The sequence below is a fragment of the Tiliqua scincoides genome, chromosome 3, assembly GCF_035046505.1.
Source record: "Tiliqua scincoides isolate rTilSci1 chromosome 3, rTilSci1.hap2, whole genome shotgun sequence".
Taxonomy (NCBI): Eukaryota; Metazoa; Chordata; class Lepidosauria; order Squamata; family Scincidae; genus Tiliqua; species Tiliqua scincoides.
This window is the reverse complement of record NC_089823.1, coordinates 42,049,478-42,074,799: the sequence shown is the minus strand read 5'-3', so window position 1 is coordinate 42,074,799 and position 25,322 is coordinate 42,049,478. Positions and strand designations below refer to the sequence as shown.

At 42.4% G+C, this 25,322-nt stretch overlaps 1 protein-coding gene across 2 annotated transcripts in view; it reads right to left on the bottom strand.

Moving 5' to 3' along the window:
• The window catches only part of EPHA3 (EPH receptor A3), a 150,183-nt gene that overhangs the window by 63,657 nt on the left and 61,204 nt on the right, over positions 1-25,322 (bottom strand). For both annotated transcript variants that reach the window (XM_066619984.1, XM_066619983.1), the window contains exons 2-3: positions 18,220-18,375; positions 16,283-16,618 (exon numbers count right to left, since the gene is read on the bottom strand). In XM_066619984.1, coding sequence (XP_066476081.1) covers positions 16,283-16,618; positions 18,220-18,375 — 492 coding nt within the window. The remainder of the gene's footprint in view (positions 1-16,282; positions 16,619-18,219; positions 18,376-25,322) is intronic.

Genomic DNA, 25,322 nt, shown 5'->3' with positions numbered 1-25,322 from the left:
AACTTCAGAGTAATTCTACTCTGAGCAGCATATGTTGCTAATGAAGGGGAATCCCCAGAATAGTCAGCTTGCTCTCAAACTCACAGTCTTATGACATGAATACCCTCCAATTTCAGCTTCACCATTTTGATGAGGCAAAGTTCGATGTTTTATCATTCAAGTCAGTGAGTGCTTCATTCCCCTTGGGGCTGGGGATAAGAATAGGCCCTCAGTCTGGCTGTACTTGTCGTAAGATGCGACTAAACAGCCACCAGGTAGATGGGACTCATTAGCCTGGGAAGGCAGCTCATCTTAGAGAAGGAAAACTCTGATCCCAAACCTCCACTGCCTTGTGGCTATATCCAGTTATGGAAAAGGCTTCAGGAGTCAACCTCGAGGAAAAATCCGGAGCCGGAGTCCCTGAGGCAGTTCATGGCTGTACACAGTCACGATCTGGCAACTCCTGTGATGCCGCTGGAACCAACCGTATTGGCCTCTGCCTTTCCATTGGACCATTTCAGCGACATGGAGAGGAGGGATTTGCTGCATGGGTAACAGTCTATCCTCCATATCTACTTTACCCAGGCTTCGCGCACTGGAGCGGACACTCTGTTCCAGAACCACTATTCAGAGCGTGACACCATAGTCTTCCTAGACTGAAGGATGACAACAGTGAGTGCTTTAAAAAAAGTTCCAACAGTTCTTTTTCAGGGTGCAGTCTCCATTTCTTATACACTTCCCTAAGTATGGCCCAAATAATGTTAGCTCATTTATTAAGAATTGGTCCGAAATAACTTTACAGACATATTTCCACCTTGCAAAACCACAGCACTGTAACCTCCCTGACACATGGCACGTTGCACAGCATTGTGGATAGGAAAAGAAGTGAAACCTCAACTGCAGTGAACAGAGATAGAAAATCGCTGACCTTTAATCACTTGACTGAGCAATGATCTCAGTTTAAAAGCTCATGCAAACTTCTATGACACTTACTAAATTTTCAGAGTTTAAACTTCTGGCTCTCTGTTTTATTTAAAACAGTGATTTTCAACCTTTTTCATCTCATGGCACACTGAAAAGGTGCTAAAATTTTCAGGGTACACCATCAGCCTTATGCCAATTGACAAGGCACATTGCACTGCCAATGGGGGGGGGGGCTCACATTCCCAAACGTACCTACCAATAAATGACCTTCTCCCAAACTCCCATAGCACACCTGCGGACCATTCGCGGCACAATGATTGGAAATCACCAATCTAAAACATTCCCGAGCATCTCATTAAGCAATAATCTCATTTTTAAATACACACTACAAGTACAGAAACTTTACTCCATTATGGTGTTGAGAAATGCACAGTTTTAAAATGAGGGGGAGGAGAATCACAAAAAACCTTGTCACCAGGGGTGGCTTCAGAAAATGGGGAATATCCGGGAGGCCCCAACTGATCTGCCCAGTAAGCTTGAAGTTGAACTAGAAAATCTAGACTCCACATGGTGACTCTACATGTCACCATCCGGGAGGCCCCAGTTGATCTGCACTGTGAGCTTGTAGAAAATCTAGACTCCACATGGTGACTCCAGAAGTTCTTAACTATGTGCAAATCACAGAAAGAGTTATGAAAACTTAGAGAAACAATGCAAATTTAGGTTTTTCTATATATATATCACATTTGGCCAGGAAAGGCAGGAAAGAAGAAATATCCCCACAAGATCTGTGTGGGTCCTTTCTCCTTCCCTCCTGGTCAATCAGAAAACTTCTGCTCACAGGGCAGGTAACCAACCAGCTAGCAAGGTAAGATTGGGATGGGAGGGGGAAGCACAGAGCATGCAAGCGGGCAGGGGGAAAGGGGGAAGAAATGCTTTGGTGGGAAGTGAGTTGGGGGAGGGATAAACAGGACATGTGCACTTTGCATGTTTGCAAATCAAGTGATTTAAGGTCAGTGATTTCCTATTACTGATCACTCTGGGCAAGGGTTCTTTCCCACCTACATCGCCGGGCAGCGTGCCACAGCGAGGTTTCACAGCTTTCCCCCAAAGTCCAGGATAATCAGGTACTGTTCCTGCATGGTGCTCTTCTTTAAAGACAAGTGCCAACCAGTTATGCTTTGATATAATGGGCGTGGAAGTTTGGGGAATGGCTGTATTCAGTATGAATACAGAAAACAAGAAAAGCATGAAGTCAGGACATGCAGTCAGGAAAGCTGTTTTCATATTATTGGTTACAAGGAGGAAACACAGTCAACAGCAAAAGGGAGACAAGTTCACAGACAATATGTGGGCTACATTCTGTGGCTCACTGAACTGTCCTTGCTGATTTGTTTGCAAGGGAACATACAGATTTACCAACGCTAACAGGAAGAGCCTGGAAATGAGAGGAGGAAAAGAAGGCAAAAAGAAAACAGCAGCCAAATGTTTGCTCTGGATTTCTCTGTATTGTGTATAATCCTTGTAGGTCCTCTTGGGAGGGTGCTGAAGAAATTGTGTACGCATCTCTTGGGGGTTGCAGAATGTTAGGTTTGTAAGTTATCCACTCATAAATCTAACAAAGTCGCCATGTGTTGAACACCTGATTTCTCTGCATGGGGCGAGGGAGTAGGAGCAACTTCTTGGCCTTACCTTACCTCTTACTTGGGGGAATTTCAGTAAATGCAAATAAAAACTTTCTCCCCACAAGGGAGAAAAATAATGCCGTTTTTATTGACTTGAACCAGTCCTCATTACTCCAGTAAATAAGCTACACAATGGTGTAGGGTTACTTATGCACTTGAGCACACACAAATACAGCCCTACCTGCACAACAAAATCAACATTCACTGGCTGCTTCCAGGTTTGTTTGTTTGAAGTAAAGGGAACTACACATGGGTGATGGAAAATTAGGAATGCTGCATTGGCAAATTCTCTTTTCTGAAAAATTACATGGTGAAAACAGAGTGGGTTCCGTATAGACCTTATGGGGAAGGAAAAAACAAAACAACTGTTCTGTGCTGGGGTCAGGAAGAGTACCAGGGCACAGCTGCACCTTGGCCTTGCAAGGTAGAAGGACGGATTTTGCCAGGAGTCAGCACAACTGTGGAGTGCTTTTGACATAGGAGTCATTGTAAGGTTTTCAGACATGAACCTGCACTTGATGAAACTGTAAGGAATAACAGGCCACTGTGCAGTGCTATACCTTGCTGCTGCTTCCTCCCATTCAACAGTAAATGGCCAGGAGATATACCCAACCACTATATGGGTTGCAACACTTGATAAAAACAGGATAGTTTTTATCATCCTAATGCTATCACAAAAAGTGATTTCCTCCCTACAGTCTTGCTGTGTTCTGTTCTCAACATTGTTTCAGCAACTTCAGAATTTCCACCTGATTAGGGGCCCAATCCTATTGAGTGCATGCTGGCTCAGCTCACTGGCTTATCGCTGGTGCCCCCTCAGTGATCTTCTCTGCAGCTTATTCACAAAGCCCTTATCTCTGATCTAAAGCTACTTGCTTTAGATAAAAGAGATAAGGGCTCTGTAAGCAAGCTGTGAAGGAGATCAGAGAGGGCTGAGAGCCTCCAGGATTTTGCAGGAGGTCAGAGCTGCCCCCCAGATAAGTAAAAAAAGACCCTTAGCAGTGGCAGAGCTGCAATCTCTGCAACACTGTCCCTGCCCATGCAAATACTTACCTGGTTCCCAACTCCCCTGTAGGAGTTTGGGAACCACTGCTCTAGAGGTCAAGTGTGAATGTCAGTGCCACGACATACAGAAACCAAGGGCCTGCCTCTTAAAACTCGAAGAGGCAGCAAATCACTACAAGGAGAGGTTTTATTCTGTGTGCAAGCGAATAGGTATACTGTGGGGGCAGTGAAGTGAAGTCTGGGGTAGAAAAAGCTTCTTTGTTTGTGCAAAACTAAAGGAGCGTGACACTTCTTGCACTGCCGACAATAATTCCAGAGTTACCTTGCTAAAATTGATTTGCTAGAGAAAATGATCCTAGCATATCAAATCTTTTCCTTCAGTTTAATAACAATTGGACATACATGTCCTCATTGATTTTAGCTTCACGCTTGTTGTTTCCATTTGCTACATGCACAAGGTTGCAGGTAGATACATTGCAACAGACACACTTCTAGTTGCCACATCCTAATCGCTATTAATTGTTCTACTAAAACTGTAGAATGGTGATATATCCTCCACTTTAAAGGTTTCATGGTGCATTCATAGTTAATTCTATTATACTTTGTAGTGTTGCACTGATTATATGTAAGAGCCTCACCTAAAAAGCAGGTACATGAATTGCACAGCAAAGCCCCTGATATGATTGCTCTCAGTATCTCTGGCCTATACCAATTATTCACAACCATTGTGATTTTGAACCCTCTACCATGCTGAAAAAGCACATTTGATCCCCATAAAATGGTCATTTCATATGCACTGTAAAGTTCATAATAAATGTCTCTGTCTTAAAGTGTAATATGACTGCTTAGATTGACTATTTGAGTGAAGAGTTTTGCAGAAATCCTTACAGAACTGGGTATCTAAAGGGCAATACAGGATAGACTTCTAACTTCCACAATTTAAAAAAAAATGAACTAAACTTTCACAGCTTGACCCAAACATTTTGCAGCTTGACCCAACATTTTGCAGATAAAATCGATCGTATTCGTCACAACTTGGATGCCACATTGACAGTGTCTGACGATGTCCCCTTGGCAACTGCTTGTCCTGTGTTGTGGGATTCTTTTCAGCTTGTACAGCCTGAGGATGTGGACAGACTCCTTTGGAGTGTGAGGCCATCTGCCGGTCTGCTCGACCCTTGCCCAGCTTGGTTGATAAGAGCTGCCCGGGGTGGGCTGGCTGAGTGGACAGGGAGGGTGGTCAACTCTTCCTTGATGGAGGGGACGTTACCACTCGCTTTGAAACGGGCGGTGGTTTGCCCCCTCCTGAAGAAGCCCTCCCTGGATTCCACTGTGTTGGATAACTACCGGCCAGTCTCCAACATCCTGTTTCTGGGCAAGGTAATTGAGCGGGTGGTGGCGTCCCAACTCCAGAGGGTCTTGGATGAAGCGGATTATCTGGATCCTTTTCAATCTGGCTTCAGGCCGGGCTTTGGGACGGAAACCGCCTTGGTCACCTTGGTGGATGACCTACGCCGGGGACTGGACAGGGGGAGTGCGTCCCTGTTGGTCCTGCTGGACCTCTCAGCGGCTTTCGATACCATCGACCATGGTATCCTTCTGGGCCGATTGGCCGAGTTGGGAGCTGGAGGCACTGTTTTGCGGTGGTTCCGCTCCTACTTGGAGCGTCGGTCCCAGATGGTGGTGCTGGGGGATGCCTGTTTGACACCCTGGCCCTTGAGATGCGGGGTGCCACAGGGCTCAATTCTGTCCCCCATGCTATTTAACATCTACATGAAACCGCTGGGAGAGGTCATCCGGGGGTTTGGAGTGGGGTGCCATCAATATGCTGATGACACCCAGCTCTATCTCTCCTTTCCTCCAGACTCCAGGGTGGCGGTTGAGGACCTGGAGCGCTGTCTGGAGGCAGTGAGGATCTGGATGGGGGCTAACAAGCTGAAATTAAATCCGGATAAGACAGAGGCTCTCCTGGTTCGGAAATCCTCGATGCAGGTGCTGGACTATCGGCTTGCGCTGAATGGGGTTGCACTCCCTCTGAAGGAGCAGGTCCGCAGCTTGGGGGTCCACCTGGACTCGCAGCTGCTCCTGGATTCCCAGGTGGCGGCTGTGGCAAGGGGGGCCTTCGCTCAGCTTCGGCTGGTGCGCCAGCTGTGGCCGTACTTGGATCGTGCAGACCTGGCCACGGTGATCCATGCCTCGGTGACATCGAGATTAGATTACTGTAACGCGCTCTATGTGGGGCTGCCCTTGAAGACGGTTCGGAAACTGCAACTAGTGCAGAATGCGGCGGCCCGTGTGGTTACTGGAGGTAGGCAGTTCGACTCTGTCAGTCCGTTTCTCCAGCGGCTGCACTGGCTGCCCATTCGTTTCCGGGCCCAATTCAAGGTGCTGGTATTGACCTTTAAAGCCCTATACCGCTCTGGACCAGGGTATCTTAGAGATCTCCTGCTCCCGTACAATCCGGCTCGCCCTCTCAGGTCATCAGAGAAGGCCTTTTTACAAGTGCCGCCGCCTAGGGAGGAACGTGGGGCGGCTGCAAGAAATAGGGCCTTCTCAGTAGTGGCACCAACGCTATGGAACTTCCTTCCCCTTGACTTAAGAATGGCTCCCTCTCTTGAGACCTTTCAGCAAGGCCTGAAGACCCTTCTGTTTAAACAAGCCTTCTGATTTCTTGGCCTTTTAACATCTTTTTAATATCTTTTAATATTTTTTACAGGCCTGATTCTTTTATGACTTGCTGCTGCTCTATGCTCTTTTTACCTATTTTTTTTTTTACTCTGACTGCTGTTTTTAGTATGTGTTAATATGTTTTTATTTGTTTTTAAATTGTTTTTAATATGTTGTAAGCCGCCTTGAGTCCCTTCGGGGAGAAAGGCAGGGTAGAAATAAAGTTGTTATTATTATTAGACTTCTAACTTCCACAATTTAAAAAAAAAATGAACTAAACTTTCACAGCTTGACCCAAAAGATTGCAGGTTGTACACCAGGGATGTGAGGTGTGGGGGTGGCAGGAAAGAAAGAACCACCCCAGCATAGTCCATGGAAAAGCAGCTCAGCTGCCCCACCTGCTTACACCTAAGAAGGCTCTCCTTACACCTGCTTTCTTGGGTCTCTCCTTACAGCTGCAGTGCTTTTCTATGAACTATGATGGGGCAATTCTGTCTTACATGCCATCCCCACACCGCACGTCCTTGTTGTACACACACTGCAAACATTTGAGAAACGTTCCCTAGTGAGTCTATCACACAGTGAATGCAAAAGTCAGGCCACAGAGTGCAAATGATTTCTGACTTTCGAAATCACAACACCCAACAGTCAACTGAATCACAGTCAAAAATGGACCCCTCCGTTTTGAGAATGAAAAATTCCAGACAAAATAAAAGAAATGAGTTGAAAGAAAATAAAGACAACTGTTCATTATGGGCTGACTGGACTGCTCTAAAAAGACCATAAAGGTCAAAACAAGGGAATTAATTTTTTTAAATATTTTAAATCAGAACATCTTTTAAGCTAGTGACCTTATTCCTGATTTACGGTCCAGGTATTCATACACACTAGCGCATAGAGACATCAGAGATGAGTGACCTATTGCATTGAGCTTCCACGTTTTCTGCTGCTATTGTATGTAACCTTTGAATTAACAATACTCCAGTTTATCATGCAAATGTGCATTTTAATTACAGTATTCTTAAAATTTTTAAGGTACCTGGTTGAGGGGAATTTTAAATGAAAAACAGGCTATTCCACCTCAATGTGCCAGGTGTTGCTAGGGTGGAAAAATAAGAGTGCCAAAAAGTACAGATTTTGGCAAGTCTTTGGTGACCCGTATGAAACATCTGGAGAAGGAGTATTGAAGTCCCAAGCATACTAATAATTACAGTTTTAACTGATGGTGTCTCTGTTGGGAGCACCAGTGCAGAGGGCAAGGCAAGAAGAACAGTCTCACATTTCTGCGGCCGTCCCTGTAGATTACGCAGAACACATCTGAAGTCAGGGATTTGGAACCCAACTTGTCTTGCCGTCATTTCTTTGTGGACAAATAGAAGACTGCATTCTATTTATCTCAGTCAAACACCTTTCAGAAACAATGACTTGTCTCCAAAGACAAGCCCTACCTTTTAAGAAGGAAAAACAAAGACATTCCGCAATTGAACTCTGAACGTTTTGGCCAGTGTCCACCAGTTTTTTTGCTTGTTTATCTGACAAGTGAAATGGCACAGGTGGAACATCTGGTAGAACAATTTCTATAAACATCCTCTCATTATGACCTGGCACATTCATTCTTGACTACTTTTCCTGAATTTATGTCAAACAATAGTTTATTCTCCATTCACTTTTTCATAAAGTCAAGAGAAGGAATAAATGTAACAGGTTTGTGCTTTAAAAACAAACAAAAAAAATCTGTATCAGATTACCATCCTGGCAGATAAAAAAAGGGCTGCCATATCTTCCACGTATCATAAAGCTGACCTGAATTTAGTTAAAGAACTATTTTATGTGATGCCTGTTTTTACATGCTGCAACCCATGACAATTGCAAGCAATATCTTGAAAGGGGGCGAAAAGAGTACATGAAAGGGGGCGAAAAGAGTACAAGGTGAACAAGACAGATAGAAAGAATAAAAAGCAGCTGCTCCCTTTCACCTGAATCACAGAGAAAAAGCTACTTCTGGCTAACAGCTGTCTCGGCAAGAACAAGCAATGGTGCTAATTTTTCCATTGACACAGTTAAATTTAAAATTAAACACAAACTTTGCTGGGGTCTACTTTTTCATGTGCCTTTGTTTCCCCGTGTCTCTTTTACGAGGCTTCATGGATATTTCTCATATGTTTAACATGTGTGTGATATATCAAGGATATTCCCAGATGACTTGAAAAGTAACAAGCTGAGCAATGTGTTCACTTCAGGAACCACAAATTATGCTTCTGCAGGCCTTCCTAGCTGGAGGGTAAAAATAATCATATATGCTTTCATAACATTTTATATTGTGGGGTCGATAAGACCAATATTTCATTTTCTAGTCGCATGTCTGAAATGGGCGACATGCTTTTAGTGTAAAAGTGTTATGGTTTCAATTGAAAAAGCAACTCTATTGAAAACAAACAAGACAGCTATAAACGTTCCTTTCAAGGTCAATCCTAATCCCGATGGCTGCATTATTATATATGAAATTATAACTTCATGAAGGGCGCAATCCTAACCACTTTACAGCACCAACATAAGGGCAGTGCAGCTCCAAGGTAAGGGAACAAACATTTCCTTACTTTGAGGAGGCCTCCATGAGTGCCCCCCAACTGCAGGATGCAGCACACATCCCATTTACACAGCTATGCCAGTGCTGGAAAGTGGGTTAGGATTTAGGCCATAGCCTCATAGAATATTTTCAAGTTGCCATTAATTATGGATGTACCACCAACTGGCAAATGTTCAACAGCTTTCATATTCTGTGAAATCTATCACCTGAGTGAACATTAATTCTAACATTTTTGTTAGAAAGGTAGTTACAAAGGCTTCCTGATGAATTAAAGACTTCTAAAAGGGGGGGGGGGAGAATCCTCAAAGTATAATGTTTTATTCTCTTAAGAAAAGTATCTTCAGTTCTGGTCCATGGAAGATTATACCTTATACTAGGATTTCTCAAACTGGATTGGAATCCACCAGGTGAGTCACAAGCCAATTTCAGGTGGGTCCCCATTCATTTCAATATTTTATTTTTAATATATTAGACTTGGTGACTGCATTTGGGGAAATGTTACAGATCTGTACTTTTAACAGGCCACTATGTATATGCTTTTAACAATGATGGTCAAGGGGGCTTACTCCCAGGTAAGCGTGGATAGCATTGCAGCCTTTGGGATGTCTGGGGAATTTTTTTTTTAAACAGACAAGCAACTGCTTGGCAGAGTTAGGAGAGTTCTTTGTTTTAAATAATTTTTTTAACTTATGCATATCATAAACCTTTAATCTACTTAATTAATTGATTTGATTTAGTTGTATGGGGGTGTTAAAAATTTTCCTGCTTGATGGCCATGACATCACTTTTGGCTATGACATCACTTCCAGTGGGTTCCAGGAAATTGTCATTCTAAAAAGTGGGTTCCAGTGCTAAAAAGTTTGAGAACCACTGCCTTATACATTTATCAATACAACCAGTGCCAGAAGACTCTTCGCTGTTTTTGTTGCAACAGACTAACTTGGCCATCCCAAACTAGGGCCATAGTAGACATAACTTTAATCAGGATAGTTGTCCCTGGTGAGCTTGGTGCCCCTCCCACCAAATAAGACATGGGGGGGCAATCCAAGTTTGGATTATAGAGGAGGGCTTCAACCCTACCCTAGGGAATTTTAGCCAATTGATTCCTCTCCAAATAGACAATTTTGAGGGTATAACAACATCAGTATTTTGATGCACAATTTTCTTGTCACCACAGTCATATGTGTGAGGCCTGACTCTTTTCCTACAGAAGGATGCATTTATAAATTTTAAATAATCTTTCAACCATTATTGTGATCAACAACAAAAAGTATTAGAGCTTCCCTAAGGATGCTGGAGGGGATGATGGGAGCATGGCATGGCTAGAGCAACACCTTTCCTCCTCCTTCCCTCCCTTGCTGTACAGGCCTTGGGATATATTGGTCACAGCACTATCGCTGGAGAATATCATGGCATTATCTGAATAGGATTGGGCTCCCAATGTCATTGTGTGAAAGACCCTAATACAAGCTGAGTGAAAGTGATTAAAAGATTCTTCCTGTCAATCTGCTTCCTAGTTCCAGCTTCTGAAACATCCCGAGTTAGCTTCTGGCTCAATGGAGAAAGATTACTCTTTGGAAGACTTGTGTAAGGATTATGTTCTGAGCCTTCTGATCATCAATAGTGCTTAAACCTGATCTGAAGTGGTTCACTGCACTGCTCTTCTGAAGCTTATAATACACCCAGCTGTTGGATATGAAATGACTTTCCAGAATAATGAGCTTCCTGATGGTTGAAAGGTCTCATTTAAGCTAGAATCCAATAGTCATAGAATCCTAGATTCAACAGAATCCAATAGCCACGAATCCAATAGTCATGGCTTTGGTTCACTTTCCAGCTTCTGCCAGCTCTGTCTGATATTTATCTGCAGGGCAGAATGGAAACTTGGTGGAATGTAGCAAGCTTTTAAAGCTATTTCTGCATATACGCAACAGGGATCAAACGTGTACACCTGTGGGCTTGGCAGAAATGGATTAAGGCAGGAATGCGAACTCGAGTCAGGTGACTGGAGTCAGAGTTGCAAAAATGCATGTTTTTTGTTGCCTTATTACACTCAAGTCACACACGTTGAAGACTCAGAAAAACTCAAGTCATGGTCCCCCTGACTCAGCACTCGTCCCCATTCATGCTGACTCAAATCTGCCTGTGTCTGGGTGTGCTTGCTGTTTTCGTAGTAGAAAACCTTGTGGGGATATTATTCAGACAAGGTGAGCAGCAGCAAAGTCCCAGCCAGGAGGCAGGAAGGGTTAATGTTTGCTTTTGCATCCGAGTGGGGGGGGGAGGTGGGAGCAGGCTATTTTGCCCATCTCTGATAGGAAGGAAGGAACCAATGAACACTGGACAAAGAACAGGAGTTCTGATATTTTCTTTGGCTGAGGTAGGGCAGAAGGAGAAGTCAAAGGGGTTGTTGCCTTGGCATTGGCTGGAGAAGCTCAGGGAGGGGGAGAAGGTAGGAAAGCGGGCAGGAAGCGGTTCACAACGATCATGCTTTCCACTGCATGGCTGCAGTGAGTTCCACTGTTACTTGTGGAACCCTCATTGAATGACTGACTTCTGTGGGACTACTTCTGAGCAGAGCTGCCAAGGATTGGGTCATCCTGGTAAGCCCCACAGCTTCTGTGCATAACCCTCCTCTCTCCTGCCGCTTCTGTCCCCATATCTTGCAGCCCGTACTGCCCCTGCCTTGTTTACAGATGGGCATAGACATCAGGGGAGTGGTTAGAGAACTCCGACACACACACATTCCCTGGCAGCAGCCCCGTTTTTCCCCCCCATGGTGGACTTTTTAAACGGGGTGACTCAATTTGAGTCCTTAGAGTTGCAAAAGGTGACCCAGTAACTCGGAAAGTGCCCCATTTAGGACATGTTTTCAAGCTGAATCACAGGGGGGCGAAGACTCGTGACTTGACTCAAATCAAGCTGCACTGGATTTGCCCATCCTGGGTTAAGGGCAGGGGACTTTCAAAGAAGTAGGTCAAGGGATATTTCTGAATGTGCAGGAACGATATTTATGTCACTGGTTTCAATTAAATCAGCGACCTTTTCCCTGTGCAATGGGTAATCTGAAGTTATGTCCAACTGATTCCAAATAAATTGGCATGCAATTTAAGCAATCATATACATTAAAGGATGTGCTATTTTTATTTGCTTTTGCTAAATCATTTCTGCATCTTTTGTGACTTGTGCATGCTTTGCTTGCATATTTTTTCTCAAAAAACGCAAAATAGATATGCAAATATAACATTAAGATTAATCAGAGGGCAATTTTTCCACATGACAAAACTGTCATTCATTCTTAGGGGCATTTACTATTTGTCTTGTTTCAAAATGTTATACCTCCTCTTTCAAATACTGTAATCTTCAAAGCACTAAAAATAAATCACAGCAAACCACAGTCTTAAAAATAATTACAATCTGTTAAAATGATGAGGGCTGAGCTGAAAAGAAGGTGTTGTTTTGTGTCCACAGGTTTCTTAATCATGGGGATAATTCTTCCCATTGTAGGTCTTCTGCCCTATCTTATTCTGTTCTGGAGGGTCCCTTCACCATTGATTCAGGCAGTACAAGGGCTGCAGAGTGGAAATGGAGGAAAGTCCCAGTGTGCAAGGAGAACTCTGTTTCTGCTTCTTTGAGTCCAACCTGATGTATTTCTATAATGCTACCTGTGTAGGAGTTGCTATGTAAGAGTCTTGTGCCCCCCCCCCAATTTGAAAGGATGATGGGTTACTGTTTATCTGTCTGCAAATGGTTGCCTATTGCTAACCATTTCCCAAAAGCTCCAGGTATCTATAAATCCAAGTGCACTCAATTAAATATGTCTCAACGACAATAACCATCTAAAACCCTGATCTGAAACCATAGTTGCTAAGTAAACTATGGCCAAGGAGACTAGAAAAATCTGCATATCAGCTTGTCAGAGTGGCCCAGCTGTCCATCTCTCTTCATGACACATTCGTAATTAGCACTCTGCCTCAGGGGATGCTGGATTTCATATAATTCTCCTGTGGCAGTCAGTGACCTGTCCTAAGCAGGGTTGATTGGTGTTATTAGATAACATCTGTGTGAAAACATATTATTGTGGGCTGGAATGAAGGCTTGTTCCCTTCAAATTGGTTGATAACTGGCTTTGTAAGCCTCTGCCTTCACAATACAACAACATGCAAATTGGTGTAGGCTGACTCTTGCGGGCTTCTAAAGGCATTGTGGGATATTGCCTGTGTGTCAAAGATGGCAATACAATTCAGCTTGAAACACTGCAGCTGTTTAGGACACATGATCCTAGATGGAATGTCAGAAATATCTGTGGTTTTCAGGGAATAAAGTGATGACCTAATTTTACGTTATTCGGGTGGCATCATTGTCACTTTGTGTCTCACAGTGGTTTGTGTCTCACGGTGCTCAGGCAATGTGTGAAATGGGGGAAACAGCTGGGAGAAGCAGGTGATGCCCCAAGCCCTAGAAGCTGAATAGCAAGATAAGTAAGCACATTATCTACTCTTCTGGGTTTCCCCATGGCTGGAAGTCAGCACAGACTGACCCAATAATGATATTCCATGGGCTAAACTCTTAAGAGCAAACTCTTCTGATATAATTGCTCCAAAGTGTTTCTTTCATTACGTCATTACATATTTTTATGGTTGCATATACGTCAACACAAAATGAAAAGTTGGAACAGTGTGCTACTTGTATGTGTTGCTATAGATGCTATATGAACATACACAACAACATTCTACTCCTGGGCACAACCTCTGACTCAAACTCTAACCAAAGTTAAGGGCATAGTGGAAGGTCAGGGCTCCTTAACACTGGCCCATATGCGGCATTAGACAATAGCAGCACCTTTACACTTCTGTCCACTCTCCTTCATCTTGTGCCACTTGACCAAAATGCTCATCATGGTATGAATATGTCAACATTACTAAGGTTCTGTATTAGCTTTTAAAATCTGTTCGAAGTCACTTTGCAAGAAGATCTGCCATTACACAATTATATGCTTTCATAGGAGCAAATGAACATGACAATATTCTACATTTTAAAGCATTTCAAAACAAACATTTATTTATTTCCCACTTTATCTCCCTCTAGGGCATTCAAAGTAGCTTGACTCCAAGGATGTTTATAGGAAGTGTACCTGTTTTAAAAAAAAATATAAAGGTACTTTTCATCCATAAGTTATCTACTTTGATATGAAAGTAATCATGCAAAGTTCACTGCAAGAGCAGATATGTAGGTACGCCTTCTATGAAGTGGACTGCTGGAAGAGCTGACTATGGGCCCAATTCTATCCAATTTTTCATCGCTGATGCAGCTGTGCCAATGGGGCATGTACAGCATGCTGCAATGAAGGGGCAGTCATGGAGGCCTCTTCAAGGTAAGTGGCCTGCTCAAGGTTTGTTCTGTTACCTCAAGGTTGCACTGTGGCTGCATCTGCGTTGTAAAGCTGGAAAGGATTGGGCCCTTTGTGTTTGAATAGTTCCTTTCAGGGCTAAATGTGATGGGTTTCATTTTTCTATAGTCAACAGCAGCCAGATTATGAACTTGGGCATATCAGAAACAGTCAGCCAAATCCTAACTAAATTCCTGCACGTTGATGTATCAGTGGGAAATCAACAAATTTTAAGCTGGTTTCCAGAATAATATAAAATTCATCTAGATTTTGATTTGAGAGGGGGAAAAAAAAAACAGTATAGTAAGGCAAGGTATACAAAAGTATGTGCATTTCTCCAAGTTTCAATGGCATTTAACAACTACCACAACTTAAAACTTTATACCCAAAGAAAATCAGAGTTTAATCATCTAGAATCATGCAACTGCTGGAGCCTTTAGAAATGTAAATCAAACTTCACAAAGAGAAAATTATGCTTTCCATTTATTGAGAGTCCAGGCACACAAAATGCAATGTTCTTGTCAAACTCTGCAGGCTCACTAAAAGCCATTTGAACACCATCAGTCACAGGATCAAGACTTTAAAAGTATATTTATGTAAATCTGGTAGGATCAGGCCATGGGGAGGATGAGGAAATATGTAAGGGCAGAAAGTATAATCTATAATATTATTAAACCCTTGTATTACTAATGTTAGCCTTTTATATGCCTAACATCAAAGCACTTAATTTTATTCACTTATATTAAATCAAAATTGATCACTTTCATGATTGCTGTAATTTATATTGGAGATTACTGGAATGAGTCTTTCATTAAAATCTGATTTTATTAATAAAACCTATTCCTTCTGTGGCAACACACGTAAGTGTTACCTGACACCGCTGATGGGGGAGTGAGGAGTAATCCTCATAGTAATTCTGTCAAATCCCTTGGCAATAAAACCACCCAATAATTGCAGATTTGTTTCTGATCACGTTCCCTGAATTAATAACATCTTATAAACTGATATAGACATTTTTCCATAGGTTTTTTTGTTTATATAAAACAGGAAAGAGAATACAAGTAGATAGTTATGCCTAAACAGCAGATGGAAATGCAGGCCTGTGTTTGAATTCTACCACTTTGGATATCAGGTAAGAACTCCCAAGATAGAATGATTTTCCATGAAAACCACCAGCACTCCACATTTATAAAACTAGAAGACAAGAAGAAAGGAGGTAGTCTAGCCTTCTTCCAGGACATGCCAATTTTGTTATGTGGAGAGGGATAGCTATGTTGGTGCATTTGTAGTAAAAACAAAGCATCTTAAAGACATATCTGTTTTGACATTAGACCTGTGTGGATTGAAATGAAATGTTTTCCGTAGTTGACATATACATGCATACACATGTGCATGCCCCTCCCAAAGGTACACAAAATAGTGACCCATTCACAGCAGCAGCCACTGTGATAATACAATATTTCTAGCTATGCTTTGTTAATTGAACACCTGTAGTGGGAAATTAATCCAGAGTACCAATTAAAATCCAGAGCACCAACCCAGACCAATTTCAGTCTGAACAGAAAAGAATTAAACTCTAGAATTAAATGGTAGTGTATTAATTTCATGGTGGAATCCACTGAAGGTAAGCAACAATGGAAATGTTCTCCCATTAGCGTCTTAATGTTGCTATTTTTGATGTCAGTTTTAGATAATATCCAGAGTTTCACTTCCTCCAGAGCAAGGGAACTCAGGCCGCTGCTCTTTGTTTCTATTTCCACTCTCATATAGAGAACTCCTTGGTTCTGTGCAAGCACCAAAACTGCACCGTCGATGGTGATGGCAAGTTAAAAGCAGAACCAGTGAACAGTTCCATTTTACAAGCATTTTTGCACCCATTGAAAAGGAATTTTTTTTTCCATATAGAAGGATTTTTGTTTTGGATGCATTCAGCTGTGTAAACCACACCTGGAATCTGAAGTGACACAGTCAGGATGCAATTTCACTCTCTCATTAGTTGTAAGAATGAGGCCTATGAATGTAAAAGAAGCACAATTCTACCGTACTTACCAGCTTGATTTGTCATGATGGTGACTTCAGCATATTGTCTTGCAAAGGTACTCAGATCAGAGACTCCATTCACGGCATCTATCTCAAATGTGTAGTTGGTGTGCGCCAAGAGGTCAAAAACAGTCACGGTGGTGTTGGTGAGTCCAATCTGACGTGGCCGGAATCTTACGTTGGAACTGCACGGTTCACACAGTTTGGTGGTTCCTCCACATTTCTTGCATATAATGTTGAAAGTAATATCTTTTCTGCCTCCTGTGTCCAAAGGCCAGCTCCAATCAAGGATGACAGATGTTTCATTGATATTGGATATAACATTTCTGGGAGCAGAGGGTGGTCCTGCAGATAAAATGGAAATATAATGATTATTGTCTGTTCTTTTTGAGTTCAACTAAGGTCAAAAAAGACATTTAAATATGCAGTTCCGTGGTAGGTATCATACTGTTTCAATGTTTTTATTATCTGTCTCTTATCTCCAAAGGCTTTTCATTTAAAACAGACTTTAAAAAAATTTAAGAAGTCTAAAGTAAAAGTCTTCAGGTTATGGCTACTTTCCACAAAGGCATTTAAAACAATTTGTCACTTAAAACAGCATTCTGAACTATTGGCTGGAAAAGGCTAGTGTCAGTTTTAGAAACTTCAATCTCTTTTACCTTTGAAAGAAAACAGCAGGAAAGCAGAGGAAAGCAAAATCTATAAAAGCTACACTGTGTGCTTTATTAAGGACAAATACAAAGCAGACCCTGAAGGCTGATTTTCACTTTTGGGGGCATGCTCGATTTCCTCACTAAAAATGAGTATGCTTGAAGTTGTAAAACTGTGTATGCTTAAGAATGCTTGAGTATGCAAGCATGAATGTTGGCTCCAAGTATCAGGAGGTCAATACAGTGCATAATAGATCTTCCAATTCAACAACTGGGATCAAAACAAAACATCATCATTATCACCATATGGTTAATCACATTCCACTTGGTGGTGGCTGGTGTCTTCAAAATATAGAGTCCTTCCCAAGGACTTAGGACATTTAGAGGCATTTATGTAAAATATGTGCAGTTCCAAGGAGAAATGCTTTTTGTGGTTCATATGCAGTAATTTCATTTACACCTAAGGAGTACAGGTGTTTTTTCCAAGCTCTTTTGTATAGTGCCTAAAGTAATCACTACTATCGCTATAATTTTCACCTTCCTTTGCCAGAGTCATTCTACCTCAATCCAAAGATCTTTGTACTAGGTTACTTTTTCATATTCTTTGTCTTCAATTCGCGCATCCAAAGGTGTTCCCACATCTATAATTCAGACCATTTTCTTTTCCACTACAGTTAAATCTGCTTAATCATAATGGCTACATTGAACTTCTATGTTCAGAGGCAGACCGCCACAGAATAGCAGTTGCTGCTGTTCTCAAGCCATGCTTTTGGGCTGCCCAGAGGCCTCTGGTTGGATACTACAGAAGCCGAATTCTCGACTTTTGGCCTGATCCAACATTTGGGTCCTCCTAACATTTACAGTACACAAAGCACTATAAACATATCTACAATATCACTTATAAGCCAGACAGATGGGAATTCTTTCCCATGAAGCTTACAACGTATTTTTGTAAAATGTGACTTTGCACAACCATGACTCCATTATTTCACCAAGCTTTCTACTACTACTACTACTACTACTACTACTACTACTACTACAGCAGCATTTGTCCCGTGTGGTGGAAGAAAGCTTCACCAAGCTTTCTGATAAAATAATTTGACTCTCAATGCATTAAAAAATGTGGCAATCTCTTCCGGAGCTACTACAGTATAAGAAGGTTTGGTTTCAAGCCTGTTTCTTTCTCATTGTGAAAGCCCTGGGTTGAATGAGAAACCGAGGAAGAGATACAAAACTAGAAATAATTTCAGTAGAGACAGGAAACACAGGAATAACTTCTGTGACAATTTAACTTACTTGTGCAAGCCATAGATGGAGGGTCTCGCTCTGATCGGAAGTAGTTCTTTTCGCACTTGCAGTTTGTAGAACCCTCTACGTTTGTAGAACTGTGAGGTGGGCATTTGGCACACTTAACATTACCAGCGAAGGCTTTGTAAAAACCTGGTTGGCAAGCTGTAAAAGAACAGAAGCTGTTTTCAATCCCGTACGTAATAAACTTCCATCTGAATCTCTTGGCAGGCTAAAACCAAAAGGTGTCTATAACCAAAATGAAAATTACAACTCGAGAGGCCTCTAAACATAAACATTTTCTCCAAAGAATTGATTCTGAGATGATCCCTGTGAAATGACACACTTGGAAAATTAAAAGTGTATATGGAAAGGCAGGACATCTTGGTTCTGGACTGCTCTTAATGTTCTAATGCGGCTATCTCTTGACCTTTCTGCATATATTTACCACACTTTAGGTTTGGGGTAACCCTAGGAATAGGAATAAAACTTGTAGAGCAGTTGTCCCAAGTGAAGAAAGTGAAACTTTTGAGTAAATATGCATTTAATTGTGCTACACATTCACAACAGTCTGATGAATGTTTTGTTTTAATTATGCACACTTCTGATTAGACTAGGGGTTTCAAACTCATTTCATACAGTGGGCCAAATAACATTCATGGTGTCTGCTGAAGGCTGGAAGTGACATCATTAAGCAGGAAGTTACGTAATTTAAACAAATGATGGCCAGGAATAAGCACTTTAATCTCAAGTAGGAACTCATCAGCTGCAAATGAGAAGAGAAAATATGCAAATCTTGATCATATTTTCAAGATAGGGTAGATAGACAGAGTGTGGCCACCTTTTCAGCAGTGCTGCTTCTGCTGAGGTGTCTCTTTGTAGTTCAGTAGCTGAGGCCCACTGGAGACCAGTGGCCTTTGGAGAGGTAAGTACAAGAGTTTTCTACAACTATCCTGGGCTGCCCGCTGCTCCTGCTCCCCAAACCATGCAGCACACACTCTGTCACTGCATGCTCTGGATTGGCAGGGACAGGATTCGGCTGCCTGGTTGCAATCCTAGGCACACTTTTCCTGGGAGAAAGCCTCATTGAACAGAATGGGACTTCTGAATGAATATGCATTGGATTTTGCTGCATCTCAAAAAAGACATAGTGGAAATGGAAAAGGTGCAAAAAAGAGCAACTAAGATGATTACGGGGCTGGGGCACCTTCCTTATGAGGAAAGGCTACGGCGTTTGGGCCTCTTCAGCCTAGAAAAGAGGCGCCTGAGGGGGGATATGATTGAGACATACAAAATTATGCAGGGGATGGACAGAGTGGATAGGGAGATACTCTTTACACTCTCACATAACACCAGAACCAGGGGACATCCACTAAAATTGAGTGTTGGGAGAGTTAGAACACACAAAAGAAAATATTTATTTACTCAGCGTGTGGTCGGTCTGTGGAACTCCTTGCCACAGGATGTGGTGATGGTGTCTAGCCTGGACGCCTTTAAAAGGGGATTGGACAAGTTTCTGGAGGAAAAATCCATTACGGGGTACAAGCCATGATGTGTATGCGCAACCTCCTGATTTTAGAAATGGGCTATGTCAGAAGGCCAGATGCAAGGGAGGGCACCAGGATGAGGTCTCTTGTTATCAGGTGTGCTCCTTGGGGCATTTGGTGGGCCGCTGTGAGATACAGGAAGCTGGACTAGATGGGCCTATGGCCTGATCCAGTGGGGCTGTTCTTATGATCTTATGGATTGCACTGTTGGCTGCATAAATGTCAAGATAGTGTTGGATGGTGTTCATCATGTCAGTGCTGATAAGCAACATATACAAACCTCTTCCCATACTATTGTTTTGTAATCTTTAATATATTTTATAATTTTAAAAATGTATATATTTAGGATCTGAACTTTCTCCTGCTATGGACCCTGAAGCATAAAAATGATTATATAGTAAGGGTGGGGCGGGGAGAGAGAGAATCATTTGTAGGGCTTTTTCGTCCTCTAAAGGCTTTTATGTCATTTGTGTCTTTTGTCCTACATAACCTCTTGCTTTAAAACCTGTGCACTCCTTTTTCTTCAGCACAGCAATACACTTCTTCTCTGTCCATATTTTAAACAATTCGCCACAATCAGGCTAGTGCTTTGCACCTACAGAAAAGTGTCCTTTCCACATGAGAGGAGAACAGGATATTGTGCTAATAGCAATGAACAGAATGGAAGGGGTGGCCAGATGGAGAAACCCTAGGGAAGTATTCTGAGTTGTTCAGTTGCCAGAAACAGTACATACTGAAGGTTTCTACCAAGGGTTTTATGCTTCCTTCCTGTTCCAGTCAGAGGCCACTTGTGGCTCCTTGAGAAGTTTCTAAAGCTCTCACCCGGAAAGATCAGATCATCAGCTTTCTTATAATCCTAAATAGGCAAAGCATGCATTAAATCTGGGAATAGATAACACAAGCAGAAAATATTTATGTATCATATCAATTAAGAATGACCTGTGTGTGTATAAGTCACAGCTTCTCCTTTAGAATACAAATGGTCACATAGGAACACCCAATGTTAATTTTTTTTGGACTCCAATGCCATACAGTAAGAGAATTAAACGTGAAAAATAAATGATCAACAAGTTCCTCTTTGGAGCATTTATTTTGTATTTGAACTGATGCTGGACGGATACTGAAAACATGGCAACTGCTTTTTGAAAGTAACACTTTAAAAATCCACACCTGAATAAGTTATTTTCATGATCCTCAGAACTGTCGTTATAAGACTGTATACACAACAATACTTTATGTGACGTTTCTTTTGCAATAGTTTTCTTCTTCCTTTGTTGTTCTTTCATCACTTGAAAGGTACTTAAAGTGCAGCATAGACATACATTTTTGGGTTGCTGTCTTAGGGTCTAATCCAGGGCCAAACATAAGGCCCAGGGTCTAATCCAGGGTCAAACATAAGGCCCAAGGGCTAGATGTAGCCCCCAGCAGCCTAGACTTTCCAGAGTCATGCTTTTAGCAGTGCCGCTTCTGCAGAGACTCTGGGAGGGAGAGATGGAAGGAGGCCTGAGGAGGCAAGGAACACTATGGGGGAAGGAGCAAACTGAGAGGAGAGAGAGAGATGCTGCTGAAGCAGTGGGAGAACCCAATTATCGTGCAGGCTGCCTATCCAGCAGAGCCACTTCTGCTGAGGCATCACTTTGCAGAGCATCTCTCAGCTACTGAACTGCGAAGTGACACCTCAGCAAAAGCAGCACTGCCGAAAACGTGGCCATGCTCTACCCTATCTTGAAAATATGATCAAGCTTTGCATATTTTCTCTTCTGTCATTTGCAGCTATGATGAGTTCCTACTTGAGAATAAAGTGTTTGCCATTTGTTTAAATTATAAATAATTTATAATAAAGTCACTTGTTTAAATTATGTAACTTCCTGTTTAATTATGTCACTTCCAGCCCCTAGCAGGCAGCATGAATGCTATTTGGCCAGCTATATAAAACGGGTTTGAAACCCCCTAGTCTAAACAGAAGTGTGCATAAGTGATAACTTCATCTGATGTGATGCTGGCTTTAACACTAAATAGTAAGAGGGGAGGACGGGAAACTGAGCGGACTCAATAGTTTGCCCACACTGTGGTTTTGATCCATAGAGCATGTTTACCTGCGAACAGCAAATGTGTTGGTGAATAATGCTGCCATGTCAAGAGGTAAACTTGAAGGAGCAAAGTGTTGTGCATGGCTCAAGTTCATAAGGCAATGAAAATTATAGGGAACATTGTGCGCTTTTAATGAGGTACTAACTCCCCAGCAACACAAACTGGAAGAGGTGCCGTTATGAGGCAGACCACTTGGGATGAGACATGGACGCCAAAAGCTGTTTCCAGTGTGTTCTGGGCCATCTCCAGAAGGAAATGAGTGATGAACAGATGCACTGTGAGCCTTTGGGAACAAAAATGGAGGGAAACATGGAAATAAGGGAAGAGGCTGCCCAAGGACCTTCCTTAATGAAGAGAAGGAAAACTGAAGCAGAACATTGCAGGAAACATTGTAACAAAGGCAGATTAGTCTCCAGAGGCAGAAAATGCTCCTGCCTTTGTGTTTACTGCACGGCTCAGCTACAGTGCTGTGAAGATAGCAGCTATGAGGCAAATGAGCTAGTCAGAACCCTGCTGTCCCAGCATACCCTAGTGGGAGGATTCTGATTGCTATCTTTGCCTCAAGCTGTCTTGCACTTCTTCTATCTTTGTGTGCAAAGCGGACATAAGATTATTCAGTGCTACAGCCCTCAGGGAAAATAAAGAAGGCAATTATATTGTAAATTAAAACTGGGAAAGAGGGTGCCATGAAAAGGTGGCCACACCAATTGTATTCCTTTGAGATAAAAAGCGTGGGGGAAGGGAATGGCAGGTCTCATCTCAAACGACATTTCCTTTCAGGGGCAGAGTAACTGGATTTATTTTGATGGAAGAGCCACACTCAGCTTCCTAGGATGAAGGATACTTGGAGTTTTAAAGAAGTGAAAGAAAAGATCACAGCACCTTCATTTTCACCACCACCTTTACACAGCATATAAGATGTAAACAGTATCTGCATTAATTTTCACTGTGCTCACCAATGTAACTGACGGCGCAATCCAAACCTTGTGTTGAGCCCGCACTGGTTCAGAGTGTCGCAAATGTGCCGTAGCCATCTTTTCAACTACAAAATACTTTCTGTTTATGCCAAATTGGTATGTTCAGCTTTTAGCACTCAATTAAAGCTTAATACATGCACGAACTTCCACTGATTTCAACGTAACTTAGGCATGTCTCACTACCCATGACTTGAACCTGTTGTAAATATGCCACCCCCTTTTTAGCTTTTGGCGTTTAAGACAAAGAACAATACCAACAATACCAGCTCTAAATGCAAACACGTGACATGAAGCAGAACAAAATGAACAGATAATTTCTTGTATTAGCTAGTCTGAAGGCCAAAGTTACTGTTTATTTGTGAAATGAGCCATACTCCACGACCCTACAGGAACTCCATTCTTTATGTTCTGAACAGGAGTACAACAGCTGGAGTCAATGATGCCCTGGAAGTGAATATTGGCAGTGCAACTGGCAGCATTTATAGAGTGATCACGTATTTCCTTCTTTTGTCCTCTACTGTTCATTTTTTTAAAAGAAAAAATGTGTGTGGGGGGGTGATAAAAACAACAACAACAAAATACAACAGCCAACTTAAATCCCAGTGTTTAGAAAATAAGGAAATGCACAGTCCAATCCTCCAGGGATGTAGCGCCAGTCTAGCATGCGCTGTCTTGAGGACAGCCATTGTGAAAGTGCTGGAAAGCACTTCATGACGGCTGAGTAACAGCACTGGCATGAAGGTCTGCACCAGTGTGTACTGGCCTTTTGTGCCAATGAAAGAGACAGCTGGCACCAAGGAAGGTAAGTGCTGCACCAAGTGGCGCAGAGGCAGAACAAGGTCATGGAAGGCCGGGAGGGGGTGTAAAGGGGCAGGGGTGGCAACAGGAGATGGGGGAATTTGGTCTGGGAGGGGGTAGGGATGGTGACTGAGGCTCCTACTGGATCCTTTCTCCCCTCCAAGGCCCAGTCCACCAATATGAGGCTGCCTGGGCTGCGCCTGCAATTCTGCTGATGTCAGTGATGCCTGAGCAAAAGGGATCCCCACTAACACACTGGCCAAAGTAATTCCATTTTGACACTAGCTCCCTGACTCTGCTTCTGGTTTTAAAATGTTTGTTAGCAAAAAGCTGTGAGCTACCCTTCACCCAATGCCTTTGTTATAGAGATAATACAGTCTCAGGAGCCAGCTTTGCAAAACAACAAAGCCTGGTGGGCTCTGTTATCTTACAGCTCAAGCTCAAAGTGTGAAAGGATAGAGTGAAGACCATAAGAAGGAGGAGGGGCTGGGCAGAGGAGAGTGGAAATTTACTGGCCCCTTGTGTATCATGCTTTACATGCTTTGCTTGTATTTTGAAATGGGTATAAAAGGCTGGTTGCCTCCAGTGCACTCTGCACATGACCTGAGGCAGTCGGCCTCTTTGCTGCCTTGCTTTGGTACCAGCAATAAGCAAGCTGTTTTCAGCTATACCTTCCCTTTGTGTATTCCATTGGGACTGGGGCATGCTGGGCAATGAACCTCACACTGCCTTTGTGGGTTCAAGGGCAACACCAGTCTGAGTAGCCCCATACTGGCTGCTGAGGCTTTCCCTGGAGCCTCGTTTCCCACACTGGATATAACAGCGGTCATTCTGGGACTGCTACATTGCAGCAAGGTAATTTCATTAGGATTGGGCTGCCCATCACTGTGGCTCACAGATATTTCCTTCTTGTATGCCTTAACAAGACAAAATGCCAACAGCATTAGAATACACCACAAACATTTTCCTGCAACAATAACTGAGTATGCCAATTTTGTTAAGAATGAAATTGTACCATCTTTACATCTAAGAAGCTCTGTGATCATACTTGTAGTAGTTGGGGTTTCCTATACTATTCAAAGATACAGAATAGTAATACTGAAAAATACCATGAAAAATTATGTGGAACTCCTTAAAGTGGGCATACAGCTTAAATCTTCAACATCTGACACCTGCATTCAAATTAATCTGTACAATATCCTATACATAATAAAATGTGCTTCCTTCTACAATGAATATAAAGAGATGCAAAACAGTAATGTGATTTGTAACGTATGTCACAGAACTGCTGGTACAGGATTAAGGATGTAATATTTTTACCTGTTAACATGCTTTAACCGCATTAGCATGCCATCAGTCTTACTACACCCTTCACTTTAATGGTATTGTTAAATAAAAAGGAACATAAAACAGGTTTCAACCTATGAAAAATTATAAATGAAGACTGTCTCACTGTGACAGACATTTCTCAGGATGTTGTGTAATCATCCCCTGTGGGCCCAATCCTAACCAACTTTCCAGCACAGCTGCACTGCAGTCCGAAGTAAGGGAGCAAAAGTTCCCTTACCATGAAGAAACCTCTGTGAGTTGTCCTCTGCCACAGGAAGCAGCTCATGCCCCACTGGTACAGTGCTGGAAACTTGGATAGGACTGGACCCTGTGTTTAGTAAAGTGGCTGTCTCGGTTCCACTACATGGGT